General features: G+C 35.0%; 1 protein-coding gene across 1 annotated transcript in view; it reads left to right on the plus strand.

The window, feature by feature from the left end:
• LOC139971620 (spastin-like) overlaps positions 1-19528 on the plus strand; it is a 34251-nt gene that overhangs the window by 10209 nt on the left and 4514 nt on the right. Inside the window, exons 3-11 of the mRNA XM_071978253.1 lie at positions 4814-4897; positions 10152-10309; positions 11381-11543; positions 14097-14236; positions 15338-15485; positions 16681-16772; positions 17546-17668; positions 18763-18913; positions 19117-19157. Coding sequence (XP_071834354.1) covers positions 4814-4897; positions 10152-10309; positions 11381-11543; positions 14097-14236; positions 15338-15485; positions 16681-16772; positions 17546-17668; positions 18763-18913; positions 19117-19157 — 1100 coding nt within the window. The remainder of the gene's footprint in view (positions 1-4813; positions 4898-10151; positions 10310-11380; positions 11544-14096; positions 14237-15337; positions 15486-16680; positions 16773-17545; positions 17669-18762; positions 18914-19116; positions 19158-19528) is intronic.

The raw sequence follows: 19528 nt of genomic DNA on the forward strand, positions 1-19528 counted from the left end.
CTCAGGTGTTTTTCTGTTTCCATCATCAAGATAAGAGTAGAGCTCTTCTTTAGACAATTATAAACAGTACAAGACGAAGCTCGGTGCAAGGTAGATTAGCTTGCACACACAATACCCAGGGAGAAAATGTGTGTATTTCTATGCAGTGTGTAAACGTTTATGGTAATGGATTATATATGGTCTTTTGATTTTATTTATATGAATGTGGCAAAAACAAAACGGGAGAAATAACTGTACTGTAGGAATTGTTATGACCTGATGAGAACGTTGTGTCTTTTCATACATTTTCCAACTGAAACTACATGGAATTGGTAAAAAAATATATAAATATGTTTTTAGGAAGTGAGTTAATCCTTTCAATATTCTCCTCATTCATTTAATCTGAGGTTAGGGAAGTCAGTAACTTGGGTTGGCCGGGTTTGAAGCTGTTATATTGGAGGCTGTTTCTTGCATATTTTTATTATTATTATTGTTGTTGTTATTATTATTTTTATTATTATTTTTGTTATTATTATTATTATATTTTTTATTATTATTATGATGATTATTATTATGATTATTTTTATTATGATTATGATGATTATTATTATTATTATTATTATTATTTAAGCTTCCTGAGAATTTGGTTAACATGTCTTGTAATAATTTTGTCAGAGGCAAAGTGTGTATGTCATTAACTATGCTCCAAAAGAGACATCTTACACTCAATGATGATCCTATCATTCAGAATAATTGGAATACCAATAGTCAATTAAATTTTGAATATTTTCTATATTTCCACATGATTACTCTCCTTGATATATAGGAATTTATGTCATGATGTTATCTCTTGCTTATAAATATATGACTTTTTGCTATACAGATTAAAGATACTAAAAACTTGATATTGAATGTAAACATAAAAAACCATAGTAGCGTACATATAAATGCTTCTGGTTAGGGACTTCGTTATATGGAACTTTGTGAAATTGCAGTCGACTTCTTTCAATTAACCTAAAAAGTCAACATTAATTTTACATTCCCTTCTTGAACAGCTAGACTCAGAGTCACCATTGTGGGTGAGTCATAATCATTAATAATAATATTAAAAGAAACAGGAATAATTGGAACAGTCCAGATCTTTAATATTACAATGTGAATAATCAATATTAGAAATCCCACAGACCAGAATTGGCAATCTGAGTAAGTTATGAAAGAGATATGAACAAAGAATGAGAGTGAAGGCCATATATAGGAGAGAAGAACTTTAAAACTGGGTGAGATTATTGATGTAGAGATGAGGAGAGATCTAATGACTGGTAAAAATGATTAAATGAATAATGAAAGAGTGAAGAAATTATTGACTGGAACAGAATAAAAACCACAGGACTTAAAAGTCCTATGTTGAGCACAACTGAATTATCTATCAGCTGCTCTTTTTGTTGGTATCAATCCCTATGATGCTTTTTCTAGCTATAGTAGGAAATCCAGCCAGAATAACTTGTGCGAGTGGGGGGGGGGGGGGGGAGGATGACAGAGTTTATATGGTTCAGATACCGTTAAACGAAAAACAATCAGAATTTTTACAGACCTGCCAAACCTGTCACAAACTCAGGGAGATTTATATTTCTCCATGTGAAAACATCTGGGCAGAGATAATAATAATAATAATATTGAGGATTTATAAAGCGCAGACATATCCACCGATAACGGTGCTCAAGGATTATCATAATATTACCCCGGTCAATGATAACCTGTCAAACGTAGAGACAATCCCTCCACATGGCAGCAGCTAAACAGCGCCCAGCTGACAGTTGTATCTCACTGGCCCCAATTTATACACCTGGGTGAAGCGATGAGGGAAAGAATAGGATGAATTCAGCGAATCTGATTAAAACAAGAAAGCGATATGAAAACTATGGTAGAAACATTTTGGAGTTTAACATGACACCTCCGCATTTATATGGGCTACTTAAAAGAACTGTTATTTTCACGTTATGAACCTTTTCCCTACACTCTATGGGAATTTCATAAGCAACTTTTATAATATTATCCTGAAAATGAAGAGGATTTCTCCATTTTCCTATTGAAACTGTAATGCATTCCATTTCTGATCACATTTGTTTACAAATTAGAATCAAAGTTTTTTTTTGGAAAATTGGCACATTAGAAATAAGGAGAGTGTAAGATTGCCTTAAAAACCGAGAATAATCCTGGTAAAACTGGGAGAGTTTGCAGGTCTGTGTTAACCACATTTAGTTCTTAAGTTCTGAAGCATTTGTAAAGACATTGCCCATTGTTTCTTGTTGGACACAAACAATAGGCAGCTGTACCCTTCTAATGATCATTAGTAAAAAGCATGATATATGTGTGTAAATTTTTAGAGACTTTCCAACTTCAGAAGCAGAATCAAAGTTTAACTCTGAGCTCTGGGTGCAAAATCTTTAGAAAGTCACAAATTCATTAAGGCGACAAACATTTGTGCTCAAGTTATTTGAAGTTCAGCTGGTATTCTTTCTTTAATATATGATGTGCAATCATTTATGTTATCTATACAAATCCACAGAAAAGGTCCTAAAACTCTTCTTATTACTAATAATGTGCTATTGTTTCAAAAAATGTATTTAAACTTTCATCAAAAAAAATTTAGCTAACAAATAATTGGCAGGTCACCTCAGATCAGGGCACGTTAACTTTTGTCTAATGACTCATAATTTCCACCATCACTTACTGTATTTAGCAAAGATCAGTCACTGGAAAATGTGTACATATCTCGTCATTCCTCAAGAGAAATCCCGAAGGTGAATTCTGAATACTACAAAGTGGTCTTCGCCAATAAGATCGAGAACATGCAATTCCCTTGCAGTGCTTGAAAACAACTAATCAGCGGGGAGTTGTGATGCTTGAAAACTTAAAGGGTATTCAAATCAGTATGTCCTGCAGACTATATGTGCAAATAATGAGCGTTACTTTCTAATTTTGGATTAGATCTAAAACATGTTTTAAAATTGAACATTGAATTGTGAACTTCCTTTGATGGATGAGCATTTACATAAATCAAATTATGATACTCATTACTTTACGAAACCTGTGAAAGTACAAGTTGATTGTACCATTTTTCTTGTGAACAATTTTCATTAGTTTGTTTGTGCTTTTCACCAAGGTAATGTACTGTATGTATGTAATTGCCATTTCAAGTGAACAATTTCAGAACAAATATTTACACCTCAAAATTGGATTCCTTATAGCGATACACAAATTAATGTGAATTTTTTTTGAAAATTAAATTTCATCAATCTGATTACATTTAGTAGAAGAAAATTGCCTTCCACTTTACAGTATGTGTTAATGGTTATTACAGCTTTTTTAGAATGTACTCCAGGTTTTCACTGTGATGAAAACCTTTGCTAGACTAGTAGATATGTCTGGTATCTGTCCAAATCTTGTCATGAAGTCGTCTTAAATGCAGCTTTCAAAGTTTGAAAATTTAATATTTACTTTTCTGCAAAATTCCTTCTCAAATGCTTATTGAAGGTAAGATCATGTCAGTTTCATCAATTATAGTAATAAGCAATTTAATAACTGTTTACTTATGTGTGAAAAATTACTGCAATTTTTAAGTAATTACTCTTCTATTTTCACTGGCACACTAAATAACTGTAACCCAGCTAAAAATAAGCCTGTGGCATCTCCGTTTCCCGTCAAATGATCTTCAAATACTACAGCTGAGCATTTGACACGTTGCTGTTTTACGTGATTTATTATGAGTAAAAGTTTGTTGTTGTGACAAATAAATCAGAAGATTTACAGCCTCATGTGTATCAGATGTTTGAGTATCAGGTGTCTTATTAGTAGTACCCTAGTGAAAATAGCAAAAAAAGCAAAAAGCATTACTACTGCGTGTGATGATTGTGCGTTATAATTTAAATACGCTGAGTATCCTATTTCATTGGGTGTACCCTTCTAACGAACCAAGCGAGCAGAAATTAAATCTGACAGACGAGGAAACAAGAGGGAAAAGTACCGTTTGGCATTTTCTGTGTTAGTATGCCATAGTACCTTCCTTCATTTCCAAAATACGCTCTTCAGGAAGCTTGGAGTGATCGTCAAGAAATTTGAGAATGACGCGGAAACTTTAATGAAAATCCATCTCAGTGAGATGTACTTGTCAAAAGGAGAGTCAGAAGTGTTAGGTGATTTGGAATTGTGTGCGTATATATACGTAGTTAAGTATGGTAAATGATAGGGTGATAGGGAGTCTATGTATAGAAGTGTACAGGATGAATTATGATACCACATCTAGTGGATGTGTCACTAATGAGTTTATTGACCTGTCTGCATATACAGTAAAGCTACTATCATGTATGTGTTGACATCGACATTGCATGATACATTAATTGTGTACAGCAACTCTGTTTTTCATGAGTTATTAAATTGTTGTCAAAACACAAAATTTATGATCAAGAAAAGCATGTTTGAGGTCTGTTTCCTTCCTTTTTCCATTCTTTTAACTTGAGTTCATTTCATGTTTTCTCAACTGATTTCATTTCATAGCAATTTATTTCATATCATTTTATTTCATAGTATATTATTTTATTTTAGTTTCGTTTTATTAAGTTTATGCAACAATCCAAAATCAATTTTGATTTTATGGAAAGTACAAAAATGTCGTCTAAAAAAGTTGATCAGTGGGAGTTAGATTTTGTATGTAACAATACTTCAAATTGTGTTAAATAAAGCAGAGCGTAAAGGTTAATACTATTATTTAACGAAATTAACGGTATATTCATCTAGTATTTTCTCTTAAACATTTCCTCATTTAATTTATTGATAGGACCAGAATGGCAGAGGGCAAGGAGATTACAAGAAAAGATGAAGAATAACTTGTCCATGGCAAAGGAGAGGATAGAGATATTAGGTAAGTCTTGCTGGGTTTTTTAACTGAAATTAGCCGCAGAGGAACTCAAAAGTTCATAACAAAATTTTTGCTTGCATAAAGCGCATTTTCATGTAAAGACAAAACACTATAAAAAATGTATCAACATTTGCGAACCGAATAGCATGAAACCTTTGGCATCTGATGATTTTAATTGTCACACCGTTAATATGTTTTCAAACTGTATTACGCTACTTCAGAGCAATTTCCCAATGCTGGGTAAAATAGAACCACAGTCTGCTTATTATGTCGAATATTTATTTTGTAGTACCGTGTAGACTTCTTCCTGAATGGTACATAATTCATAATGCTTTGTCAGCACAAGACATGTACTAAATTTACCCAATGGAATATAATTTACAGCTCAATGTTGGCTTTTTTCTATAAAAAAACAATCAATCCAAGATTTACAGAATGAAAAATGTCCTCTGACCACTATAAAATAAATATCTCTCTCTCTGTCTAGAGATACGTAAGGTATTATGCCAGCCTCTCCCATTAAGGTTTATTTGGCATTCTCCGTGTAAAACTACAGGGTATCGTTAGCATTTCATTGACATGTGATGAATCACTCAGAAGCATTATTTGACAAGTGAAATAGGAGGAGAGTCTAATAGATCAATCGGCAGGTCGTGGACATTGACGTTTGATGATGATGGAACAGGGTTTAATACATGATATATGCTACTTGTTGGATTCACTCTCAAAGATAAATCTTGAGGACTTCTTGACAGCAATTATCATGTATTTGTTTTGGAGGAGGATATTAGTATTAACAATATTAGTTGTGTTCAGCTTTTAATATCAGTACATTTAATTCTTCTGAATCTATATAACTTATTATTTCAAATTATCCTTCCAGTATCAAGGAGGATTTTCTTAGTATTCCATCATTTATTACAAATAATCCATTTAACAACTAAATATTGGCTTCTTACCTGTACATCTGACAATTTTAATACAGAAAGATGGGTGAAAGATGCACCATTTTACTTTCAAAAAATCTTTCACTGGGTTCATTTTCTAATATGTGCAGATCGGCATTGCCCTTATCATGCAATCAATTAAATGGTTTTAGTAGATTTACCTCTGATTTGTCCTAAGGGATCGCTGAGCTATACTTTTTCTCTCCCTCACTGATTTGCCAGCTACAGTAGCTATGTTCATCTTTTTTGCGCCAAAATTGAAGAAAATCGGTCAAACTTGTTACAGGTGAAAAAACTTGACGCTTAGTAGAGTAGAATAAAAGATACCCTGAAGTGTGAAGCGTATGACTCACAGATGCGAACATTGACACAGCACTAGCCTGGGAACATGATTTGCATCGATGAATGTACGAAATTGCATAGGTACGTCATCTTGTGGCGATGTCTTGTTAGATTGTCAAGAACTTCAGTATCAGATGACCAGGTGACCTGTTTCCTTTGCATCCAGTTCTTTTCTTTAAATATACTGTAGACAATATTTGGGAGGTAACTTGAGTTTAGAAGGAATAATGGGAACTCTTCAAGGAGAGTAAAAGATCCCTTTTCCCAAACTTGCCAATTCTGAATTTCTGACTGCATAATTTTTTTTTTCATAATATACAGTGGTGATCTATAGTTTGATCCATTCAAAAGTATCCAACTCAGAGGTATTTCAGTAGTTTGCAACACACAGCATTACGGTGTAGAGTACATCTGTTTAACATAACTACACTACCGGGTGTCTGAAAGCAGTAGTCCACAAACCATGTGACATGAATATTTTGGGTGGGTCGCAGGATTCTTTCAGACACTGAAAACTTTATATCTCATTTTTTGGAGCTTGCCAACAGAGATCGATTAAGTCTTCTCTCTTTAACATCAAGTCAATGGTCCAAGCTAGCTTTTATACATTCTGAGTATCAATTCTGTGGGGTGGGGTGGGGGGGATGGTGGATGGTTGCTCAGTACTCATAAAAGACCCTGGGTCATGGGCAAAATGTTAATGGACCACCTTCTTATAGCATTGTTACATCAACTCAATAGTCCAAGCTAGCTTTTATACATTCTGAGCATCACTTCTGTGGGGTGGGGGAGATTGGTGGATGGTTGCTCAGTACTCATAAAAGACCCTGGGTAATGGGCATAATGTTAATGGTCCACCTTCTAATATAGCATTGTCACTTAATAGTAATGTCATTAAAAGCATTGCCATTTGAAGTAGCTTGTTGCAAACAGTATTCTGCAAACTGCACTAAAGGTTGTTGTTATCCTTAGCTGTTTGTTACTAAGTCTGCTTGCTAATTGCTGTTTTGTGATTGGGAAGAAATTTATGATTACAGTAATATTTTTTCGTACCAATCAAGGTGCTAGCAATATTGACGTGTGACGCAGAAATGGTTACATGTAAATAACTCTGTGTTTTATGAATCTATTTGCCTTTTATGATAAAATATGTCAAAATGTCAGAATTTTATATTCCTCTTTAAATAAATTACTGTCACAGTTATAATAATTTAAGATATAAGATAGATAGATAAAGAGAGACTTGAACAGTCATCACACACTAGCATCTGTCTTTTACCTTTCAATGCAGCAAAACTGGCAGAAAGATTTTAAAATATTAGAAATTAAAAAGAAAATATGATTTCACTTTAGACCATTTATGTGACGTTTACATTCGATTCATTTGGCTCAGAGGTTATAATGTTCTTTGACATTAAGTTTGAGTTGGTGGTAAAATCCATGACACTTTTGTTTTACTAATCTTGTTAGAATGTTTGAGAGAATATGAAGCCTGTGCATCGGTTGAGGATGAAACTGTTAAATCAGTAAAGATCAAAAAGACAACCAACTCAGGCCGACTCACACAGACCAGCTCGGATGGACCATCGTCTACTGGACCAAAAAAATCTAAACCATCTACTAATGAACCTCATGGTTGGTGCCAAACCCTGGAATAAATGCATTCGTTCATGCATGCATGCAAATTTCCTGATGTGCAACCGCTTGGCATTATTTGTACATATCTTGCTTCCCTCTCCTGCCCTTTTGTGTCTATTGCATCCTTTTTTTTGTTATATATAATATAATAATATTTGCTTTTTATAGTGCTTTATACCAGCGATAGGTCTCAAAGCGCTTTACAGACGTTTTATTACCCCTGGTCAATAATAACCTGTCCCAGAGACAATCCCTCCAGTCGGCAGCAGTTAGATACTGCGCCCAATGACAAGTTACCTCACAGGTACCCATTCAACCCCTGGGTGGAGAAGGGCAAGTGAGATAAAGCATCTTGCCTAAGGTCACTATGTAATGAACTAGGCAGGAATCGAACCAGCAATCCTTGGATCATGAGTACGATGCCTTAGCCAATTGTCCACCACACTCTTAATTTGGCTTAATATGACCATTTGCATATTTGTGTACTTTTGAGAGGGGAACATGGAATGGCATACTGTAATAACACCATGCCTGGTAGTATTTTAATTACAAGCTTGGTAATTAAATTTTTTACAAGCCTTAAGTTATAATTATCCTGGATAATATACAGTTTGAAAAGTAAAATGTAACTTTAGCATCACCATCAAATCTCCAGTGACTCACTGACAATATTGAATAAAATTTCAACCCCTCAAGTTAATTTGTTTTGCAAGCTGCTTGGGTGGTAATCAGACTAAGTGTTTCCTTTGCTTAAAGCCATGCATGCATTTGCTCTTCTACTGTACTTGAAGCAGACCACTTATGAACTGTATTAAATACAGTGTATATAACTTTTACTTAAAAAATTCTGAAATATCGTTCCTCTTTCTTTGTAGCTCAATTTAGGTTTTCTAACTTTTCTAAAATTATTCAGTAGAACCTCCATTCTTGACGTGTCCTTGCATTATTAATGTTTTGTTTTCATAAAATTTGTAGACAACAGAAGTACACCGAAACCCTAAGTAAAATGTAGCAACAAATTACCCCCCAAATATGTGAAGTTATATTTGCTGCCAACCTGTGCCTTTATAGTCTGCTTGGCTTAATGTTGGAATATTTTCTGTTTTTCCATACATTGTTAAATGTTAGATGTGCTTTATATTTAATATGTGGGATCAGTTCTATAACCAATGGAAAATCATTTACCCTTACAAAATAGTATTACATTAAATTTCTTTGATTAATTGCTTTTGTTGAGCAAAAAATCATTCTTTCTTAACACTACATCTTTGGAAGAACATCGTCTGGGACTCTATGTCACTTTTAAAGTACGTTTTCCTGTTTGCAAACAGAGGGAAAGAGTAAACTGAGTGGAGCAGCAAAACAAGTTTTATATTTTATGCCAAGTGATTCAAAGCCGAGTTGTATTGCTTTGTTAGCATGGTTAGTGTTTTCCTCACATGAAGAACAAAATTAGATAAAATGCTGGTAAGACTTTGCAGGCATGACACTGATACCGTGTATAGCAACTTAATTAAAGCAGATGTATTCTGTAACTCACATAGATGATTCCTGAGCACTGTTTATTTTTTGTCCAAAGTGATGCTGCACAAGAAACATGAAGGGCCCTGATAAGTTGCAGTATTGTACATAGAAACATTTTTGAGATAGCATTTCAATGTTGCTATTGACTTTCTCTCTTGTATTGTTCAAGGACTACTAATTTAGTTAATTTGGAAATTTTGTGTTCTGCAATTTTCTCCATACAAGCCTTGTAATAGGAAGCTCCTCAGTGCTGCATAACATATTATGTATTAATCAGCTCTAACATCTTAAAACAGATACAGCAGATCAGGGAATAAAGCTAGCACGCAGACTTTGTCCAGCCAGGTCGAGGTTGCTTGAACTCAGAGAACACTGATAGTACTAAGTGTCTCTGTTCAAAATATCGGTGTAGATACATATTTCATATTATGTAGCAATTTGCTCATCTTGGGTAGCATTTGACATTAGACACAGGTATTTCCACTCCATGGAAACTGACTCTAAACCCTGTTGAAATTGGGAATGGAACTGTATTTTCTTTAAGGTTATTATTTCTTAGGTAATTCCTTACCCTGCATACTGTACAGTATGTGTTCCAGCAGCATCTTGGATGCATTTATGCAATTGTTCACTATAAGCTTCTGCAATCTTTCATTTATTCAATAGTTTTTATTAAATGTTGACCTTTTCCTATACTCTAAAGATTCATCCTAATACATACAGCTCACAATTTTAGCATTCGGGAAATACAAACTTCTTTATTTTCTTCCAATTTGAATTATAATTCCCGGCAATCTGATTTGCAGGACCCACAAGTAAACCGCAAGTGCCAAAACTCACAACTAAGAGCCACAGTCTACCTCGGAGCGTCAGTGATTCCAGCGACAAGAAAAGTTTGACCCCTCCAGCACAGAGAAGAAGGCTCCAGGCCCGAACAAACAGCAGTTCATCAGGAAGTAGCCGGGTACACTTTCCTTTATTTGATTATATATATATTCCGTTTATATCTATTCCGTTTGGCGCAATAATCATATCGGTGTCTTTTCTTTAAATGGTCCCAGTGAAGGAGAAGTAATGATAAAGTCGCATTATGATTACAGTTTTATAGTACTGAAGCTTAACACTGCATTAAACTGAGAACGTGGGAAATTATATCAGTAATAAATTATTTCTAAGGCTGACTATAAAGTTGAAACCGGTTAAAGCACAAATGAAAAAGAAGTAGTGTATGAGATGATTATAACAGTGACTCATTTCATGTATTTAAGAAGGACTCATATTTTATTAAATTTGGTTTGGGTGGTGGTTGTTCGTGTATGAGTATTTGATATGTTTATAAATAATTTTGGTTAAAATAACTTAAGCTTTCAATAAAACTGCAAGATAGCATTTTGTTTGACACTATTGTTTGTAAAAGCAAGTTAAAGGGAACTACAGCTTAATGCAGATTTATTTTTACACTTGATTTTAATTTGGAAATGTTCAACCAAAGTAGTTCCAAAGTAAACACAGACTAGACTTCCAATTTTTAAAAGATTACTTTCTAAATTTATAGTTTATACTTAAAGTACTTATGTGATAATTTCACCTAATATGGTTATAAAGTTGAGAATCTACAGACATGTGAATATTCACTGTAAGTCTGGCATATTACCTTCTCTAGCCTTTATTTCCAGCAGTGTTCTGTTATCATCGCTCTTTTATGTAATAACAATGTGACATTTGGAAAGAAAGATCAAAACTTGTTGGTTTACCTTTGAGGACTGTTTTTGCTGTAATTAACTGATTGATATCTATACACAGTCATGCATTGACAGAGTCCATGGGTCAGAATTTCCTATAGAATTTCCTTTGAATCCTTATAGTTAAACCACATATAAAAAAATATCCCTATTAATACATTTAAAACTTAAACTGGAATTCTGTGACTATTAGAGGGAAATATTTTACTACTCTGGTTTTATGCTTAAGTTTTGGAATGTTTCATACGACACGATGAAGGACAACCTTATTTTTTTCTCTGTCGCATGCTCAGGGAAGAGGTGGTTCACAAAAAAGAAATGGCAATTCATCCAATCCATCTCAACTGTCTACAAGAGAAAAACTCAACCGTCTCAAAAATGTTGATTCTGATCTAGCTCACCGAATCCTCGATGAAATTGTGGACAATGGTTCTCCAGTGCAATTTTCCGATGTGGGTAAGTCTGAGCCTTTCTTACAAGTAGTAAATAATGAGTTATCTGCGTTTTTGATCATCAAATCATATTTTTGATCTAAACGAATGTGTCCTGTAGTTTTTAGTAAAAACAGTTCACTAATTGTTATTACTTTAAACAGGTCAGTAAACAGGTCAGTAAACAGGTCTGTTCCTTTGCTTCGTTCAACATGAATGGTGAAGTCGACTGCTACTCTCCTTGTGAGGCCCTTTCTGCTGCCTTTCTCCTTACAAAACCTACCACTGGTTTAATGGAATGGGTGGTGGGAAGGATGTGGGGGAATATTAGTATCATGTGTACCTGTTGTGTACCTCGATTTGCCTTATACCCCATATCATTCCATATTGCAAGAAATACTCTTTTCACAAGTTACAGGATATTGTTCTCGCTTCCTTTCAACAGCTTTTGCTAGTTATTGTTCTCTTGTCCCCACCCCCCTCCCCCCACCCCCACACGCTCCCTCCATCATCTATGTGCAGACATGAAACCTCAATGAAGGGAATAATAACTGAAAACCAATTTAGAAGACAGTGTGAATTTTTTCTAACCCATTTTTCCCGATTCTAGAAGTCTCCGAAATTAGAAAAACAAACCTCAAACAAATAGCTTGCACTGGCAGAATAAACAACGCAATTATTAACAATGATATTGGAATGGAGTTGACCTAGTTCTTGCATATACTGTTCTTCATTGTTAAGCATTTATGTATAAAATTTGAATTTCTTGAAATAACCGTGGAGAACCTAAGGATAAATGTGTTTGGTTTTCTTGAGTGAGCAGTGAACTGGCTTGGAAGTGATTCCATAGACATCTTGGAAGCATAGTTGTATCTTCTTTATATCTTTATTTGGCATGAACTTGTCAGTTGTTATTATTGTTAATTCGTCTGTAAGAAAAACTAACAGAAAACTGTCTTGATATCTCATTCTTGTTGTGAGGATGAACTGATTGTGGGTAAGGGAAGGATGTTGAACCACACAGTACATCTTTCTATTTGTATTGTCCTTATATGTTCATTCTTGTTGTGAGAATGGATAGGTTGTGAGTAGGGGAAGGATGTTGAACCACACAGTACATCTTTCTATTTGTATTGTCCTTATATGTTCATTCTTGTTGTGAGAATGGATAGGTTGTGAGTAGGGGAAGGATGTTGAACCACACAGTACATCTTTCTATTTGTATTGTCCTTATATGTTCATTCTTGTTGTGAGAATGGATAGGTTGTGAGTAGGAGAAGGATGTTGAACCACACAGTACATCTTTCTATTTGTATTGTCCTTATATGTTCATTCTTGTTGTGAGAATGGATAGGTTGTGAGTAGGGGAAGGATGTTGAACCACACAGTACATCTTTCTATTTGTATTGTCCTTATATGTTCATTCTTGTTGTGAGAATGGATAGGTTGTGAGTAGGGGAAGGATGTTGAACCACACAGTACATCTTTCTATTTGTATTGTCCTTATATGTTCATTCTTGTTGTGAGAATGGATAGGTTGTGAGTAGGGGAAGGATGTTGAACCACACAGTACATCTTTCTATTTGTATTGTCCTTATATGTTCATTCTTGTTGTGAGAATGGATAGGTTGTGAGTAGGGGAATGATGTAGAACCTCACAGTTAATCTTTCTATTTGTATTGTCCTTATATGTTCATTCTTGTTGTGAGAATGGATAGGTTGTGAGTAGGGGAATGATGTTGGACCTCACAGTTAATCTTTCTATTTGTATTGTACTTATATACCTCAGTCTACCAATCATTTAAGTTATTTTTCATTATGGAGGTCACTTTGAGTACACATTAACAAAAAATTAATTGTGGCAAGAATTATTTTTTGGGTCTTGAAAGCAGTTGTTTCACTAGTTTATCCTTACAAACTAACTCTTTGAATAACTCCAAGTTTCCTGACATCCAGTAATTGAGATTGAATGTAAACATAAAAATCCAAGTGAAAAAATTGTTCATTCAAGCAGAAGTACAGGTCATCCAAAAATAATGCTTCAATTACTTTAATAAACCTGAAGGTTAACCTCATTGCTTTCTATAACTTTGTGAACAAAACTCAAAATAATGCATGTATCAATCAAACTTTTCTGTGAATATACTTTTAACCGTGTTTTTTGTTTAGCTTCAATAAAAGTTTAAACTTGATGGCATGTGTGTGCTTTCTGGTTAGTGAATTAACCAGGATGACACAGTCGTAGTGTATTATATTAGTGCATGTATTTGTATTTTGTGTTATTCTAACATATTTCTTCCCATCCGGACAGTATCTTCATGTATCCGATGGTTCGAGTCACTCCAAGATTAACGTATGTCGTCCAGTTACAGAGTTGTTGACAATTAACAATTCATAATCATGGACGTTAAATATGAATGTAAGAGACTGACTTCGGTCAGCTTGCGGCTTTGATCAGCCAATGAGGCTTCTTCGCGACTTCCTGCTTGCAGGAGGATCTAAAAAAGACATACATGTATCCCTGAACTAACATGTTGTTTTTCTTGACAAAGATTTTTTAAATTTTGTTTTATTCCAGCTGGACAAGAGGCAGCAAAACAAGCCTTAGAAGAGATTGTTATCCTTCCAGCCTTGAGGCCAGAACTCTTCACTGGGTTAAGAGCCCCAGCTAGGGGTCTGCTATTGTTTGGTCCTCCAGGAAATGGTAAAACCATGCTGGTGAGTTGTCTCTGAGTGGACCCTTGTACCTGTTAGATATGGTAATACAGTACAATGCAGTGTACATTAATCCCTTGCAGGTTTCTCTTACATATGAGGTCGCTTAAGCGTCGTAAAATTAACTGCTGGTTATTATTATTATTATTTTATATATTAGTTTACAAAGAATTTAAGTGCAGAGTTGCAGCTGAGCCTAAATATGCCAGGATCAAGTCCGAGCAGTACTCAAATTGATGGTGTGTTCTATTCCAAATTTGTAATTAACTGAGAATATGTCAAATCATTAAAAATTAACTGTGCTCAACCTCCCCCGCACTTCCTACTCCCCTCCCCCTTTCAGCCACAAACAAACACACACACAAATGTACCACTTTAACCTTTTTGTTATTTTCTTCACTACTAAGCTATTGCATCATTCTCTATAGAAATATTGGCAAAAGTAAAAGGGCCACTTAACAGATAATCCATGCCTTGTTACTTCATGTCTTGACAATGGAAATGGACCTTTATTTGGCTTACCAAGCATGCCAATGTCTCTTCTTCAGCATGTTCAGAACACAGCAGCTCATATTTTAACTTTGTGGAAAAGTTCTTGTCATATCATGCATTGGCTTCCTGTTACTTACAGAATTGTTTCAAGTTAAATGCTGATTGTCTCTTCAAGTCTCTTCACAATGTGGTGCCTATATACATCTCTGACATGCAGAGAATATATTCCAACCCGTAATCTTCGTTCAAATGATGAGTGACTTCTGGGAATGTAAATCCAACCATTCTTGGGGGGATAGATCTTTTACAGTTTCCACTTGAAATCAAGATGGCTTAGAGTATCTCCTCCTTTAAAAAGAAGCTTAAAACTAACCTTATGTGACAAACTTTTGCGCCTTGAGTACCCATTTCTGCGTGGATATGTGCGCGTTATAAATCTTTGTTATTATTAATTATTGTTATTATTGTTTCAGAAATTTTGAGTGTTGTTCTAAATTTTGAAGCCCCCAAAAATTGGGTTCTATGTTTGATGACTCTTTTTATTATGTGTGTATGATTTGTGATATTTTTCTTGAATTTCTTTTCCTTTTTCCCTAATTTTGTGTTTCTCAGGCTAAAGCTATTGCTCATGAAGCAAATGCTACTTTCTTCAGCATCAGTGCTTCCACTTTAATGTCCAAATATTTAGGAGAGGGTGAAAAGCTTGTGAGAGCATTGTTTGCAGTTGCAAAGGAACTTCAGCCTTCAGTCATATTTATTGGTGAGTATATCTAAACAGGATAAGTCCCCCAAAAGAAACATTAGGGAGGCTTATTCCCTCCCCCCCTCCCCACTGGCACTAGCATACAGAATATTACAAATTTTCTAATTGTACAGTACATATATATATTTATATAACATTTAAAATGTGGTTCAACCTAAGCAGTCGAAAATTCTTCAACATCGTTTCAAACCTTTCAAAACATTTTGCATCTAAGCACCCTAGATTTTGCACAAATTTCTCAAAAGGAGAGGACACCCCTCCCCTTAGACCCCTCTCCTGGACAAGGTAACATCATACCACCCCCACCCCCTCTCCCGGCAGTACAAAAAAGGTCATTGCTCAACTGTGTATACTTGAACTGTTGCCTCAATTTTGATCTTAAAACAAAATTGCATGGGTTCAAAAAGCATCCCTAGATTTACTACATGACATTTTGATTGCTGGTATAGAGATAAGAACAAGACAAAAGAGAAATCTTTTCTGCCATATGCAGTGCTTGTATAAGATAGAATCCACCTGTCTCTTGGCAACCATGCAATTATCTCAATTAAAGATTAAGTATAGAGCAGTCATTGTCTGATACATATCAATATAAATTGCAATGTTTGTCTCTTCTAATAATACAGGGCTTTACCTTCTCTGAAAGGTTCTAAAATGACTGTTAGAGTAAGGTGGACATAGTTTTAACATATTAGTCCTAATTTTCCTTGCATGGAAATCTTCAAGGTTTGTTGTACCAAATATCTAGTAGTCAAACTATCATATGTGTTCAATGGAGTAGTAAAGCCATATTTGGATAATCATGAAAATAATAAAAATAATTTGTCCTGGAAAGCAATTGTTGTAGAAAGCTGATTAGATACATATATGCATGTGATAAAATTAAAGGGCTTGTTGTTGTTACTTTACATCTGTTAGCACACCAGTTAATAACAGTTACAGCAGCTACTTTTATATTTATCTCTGAAAGATCTTTCAGATGAAACTAATAGTAGAGTACTTGTCGATGAGAAACCCACCTTACTTTACACATCAAGGGCTTTCAATGTGCACACAATATCCCATATAGTCCATGGCATTGATTCTAATGCAACATCGTTTATCCACTTGACAATAAGCATTGGTATATAGAAGCCAACAAAATTATAAAATTCGGATGAAAAATTTTACCCACCTGTCTTGACTCTTCCAGATGAAGTTGACTCCTTACTGACCGAAAGAAGAGAGGGTGAACATGATGCTAGTAGGAGGATGAAGACTGAGTTCCTAGTTCAGTTTGATGGGGTAGGTTCCAATAGATATTATGTTATGAAATAATATTATTTGGAGTATCACTGCCCTTGGCCGAGAAAATCTCCAACCAACCTTTATGTCTTTATCTTTTATTTGGTTGCCTCTTATATACCTTTTCATGGTAAAAGGCTTGATAAATGAGAATATTATTAACATAATTTAGGTTGACACAAACCAAAATTAGAGAACCCTGTTTAAATTCAGGTTTAGTCATAACCTGCATTTTTGGTGATTCAAGTGATGTCAGTGACAGGTATCACTGTACTAAATGAGGATCTCCTTCAGAAAGAAATCCATAAATTTGTTTGATCTATTCAATCTGGGGCTGCTTCTATTGAGTCAAAACTCAATTCTAATATTGTTAGTTGCTAATGTTTACTTTGAAATTGGTTGTGGAATACCGAATTCTATTAAACTTTTGGCCACAAGACTGCAATATGGTTAAACAGGAAGATTGACTATGGGAGAGATGAGGTCTAAGTGGCAGGGTAAAGTTTGAAGCAAAATACTTCATTTTGAACTTAGTGTACACTTTATGAAAGAAAGGTTTCCTCACATGCTATTTGAACACAACTGCTGACAATTGTCTTGTCATTCCCCTGAAACTGTGGGATGCTGTATTGATCGTCCTCAATTTTGTGCTAATGATTCCTAACATTCAGTGAACAAGGAACTGATAAATTTTAGTCACAGTGTGTTTAATTTCTACAGAATTTTGACAAGGATTATTTGTAGCTTCTACAATAACTGCTCTCTGTTGACAGGTTACAGCTGATAGCAATGATAGAGTCCTTGTAATGGGGGCCACTAATAGACCACAGGAGCTGGATGATGCTGTGCTGAGAAGATTTGTAAAAAGAATTTATGTAACAATGCCAAATGTAGAGGTAAGAGAGAGAGATTACTTTAGATCCTTCCAGGTGGGTGCAAAATATCTGTTACTTGATGCTAATCTCAAAGTGACCAGCCAGGGTTCAAACTCCACTTTGGCCAACTAGGACTCAAACCCCACAGTGGTTAGACAGGGTGCAAAGGTACTTTGTCTCAACATGTATAGCTTCATCTCACAGAAGGCCACTGTTCACTAGACCCCAATAGCTATTGTTTTGAGTTCCTGCCTATATTTAATCTGATATGAAGCCATCTGACCCTTGGATCAACCACAGTCTTCAAGACCCCTGGTGTGCAAACTTGTTTCCATGGGTACCCCAACTCTCATCTCAATCATCTTGGTGTGACACTCCTACAGTGGTGGATATTGTGTCCTGGAGGAGAGGCATATATGGATGAGATATCCCCCTCTTCTTTGAGAATATTTATATGATTAAGGGTGGTTATATAGTTGCAAAGTGATGTTATACTTTGCTACTTTGGGAGTGAATATAGATCTTTTCCACAAAAATCTGGAATTGTTTTCTTCTGAATATTTTGGTGACCCTAAAAAGGTGAGCGACCCTCAAGATTTGAATACCAGGGCTCAAGAGTATAATTTCTGCCCATTTTAGCTAATCTGAAACTGATCCAAGATAAAGTAAAAATTTGTGTGACAGTTGTATGGCATAATATATAACTTAAATTAATTACATTTTTGTTCATACATTGATATACTTTTGGTTCATAATTATATTGCATAGCCTACTTTAATACACTTTGTTTTAATCATCACAATGCATAATCTACATTGAGTTAAAGGCCATGTTCAATCCAGGATAATCTCAAATTTAAAGAACCTTTACTCTACAAGGTGATTTGAGGTCCTATATTCAACCCTGGTCTTGAACGGCCCGAGAAAAATGTCTGTGTTTCTCTATGCAGTCAAAATTGTGTTTGAGCTAGTGATTTTTTTTTTCTGGGCGTTAAGTTGAAATCGAAGCCGTGGGTCTGATCAAGCTCTAGTGATAGCCGTTTGATGAGGATATTGTAGAGTCTTGACTAAAAAGCAAGAATGCAGTGAATAGCGGAAATTCATTTTCTTACACAGACCAGAAAACAGCTGCTGTGCCAACTCCTTGGCAAACACAAGAATCCTTTATCAGATGATGAACTCACCAGACTTGCACATGGAACGGAGGGTTATTCGGGCAGTGACCTCACAGCTTTAGCCAAAGACGCAGCTCTTGGTCCAATAAGGGGTAAATATATATCTATTGATTGTTTCTGTTTTACTTACATATACAAAACTACTTGATGTATACCATCTGGCAAAGTTTTGCAAAAAAAAAAAGGCCCAAAATTGCAATACAAAACATTTTACCCAAATGCAATTTATAGGTTACATTCACTTCTCAAGAATATAAGCAAATCAAAACCTGATTTTTTTTGCTCTGCCCTCTAGATTTAGGACCAACAAAGGTGAAATCTACAGCTGCTAATGAGGTAAGTTTTGTACTTTTACTTAATATTTTCCTGTATTGAAGTAACATGACTTATTTTTGAAATTTTCTACACCTAAGAGTTGTGTGATATTAGAAGTAGGAAATAACAAGAACAGAGTTCTAAAAATATTATCTAACCACATCTTATAGCAAACTTATTACATTAGTATTCCAAACATTCCTAAACATGATTCATTAAATGTAACAAACATTAAACTTAACACAGTCCTCGTTATTGATTTACTTGCCTCAAGTTGCCTGAACAATAGAGGTCAAGCACTGACACAATTTATCCAAAGCTGCTTATAATACCAAGAACAAAATGACTGATACAGTCTGTGGGTGATATATTGGTAGTTTTCTAAAAGAGCC

Source organism: Apostichopus japonicus, chromosome 8, assembly GCF_037975245.1.
Source record: "Apostichopus japonicus isolate 1M-3 chromosome 8, ASM3797524v1, whole genome shotgun sequence".
Taxonomy (NCBI): Eukaryota; Metazoa; Echinodermata; class Holothuroidea; order Aspidochirotida; family Stichopodidae; genus Apostichopus; species Apostichopus japonicus.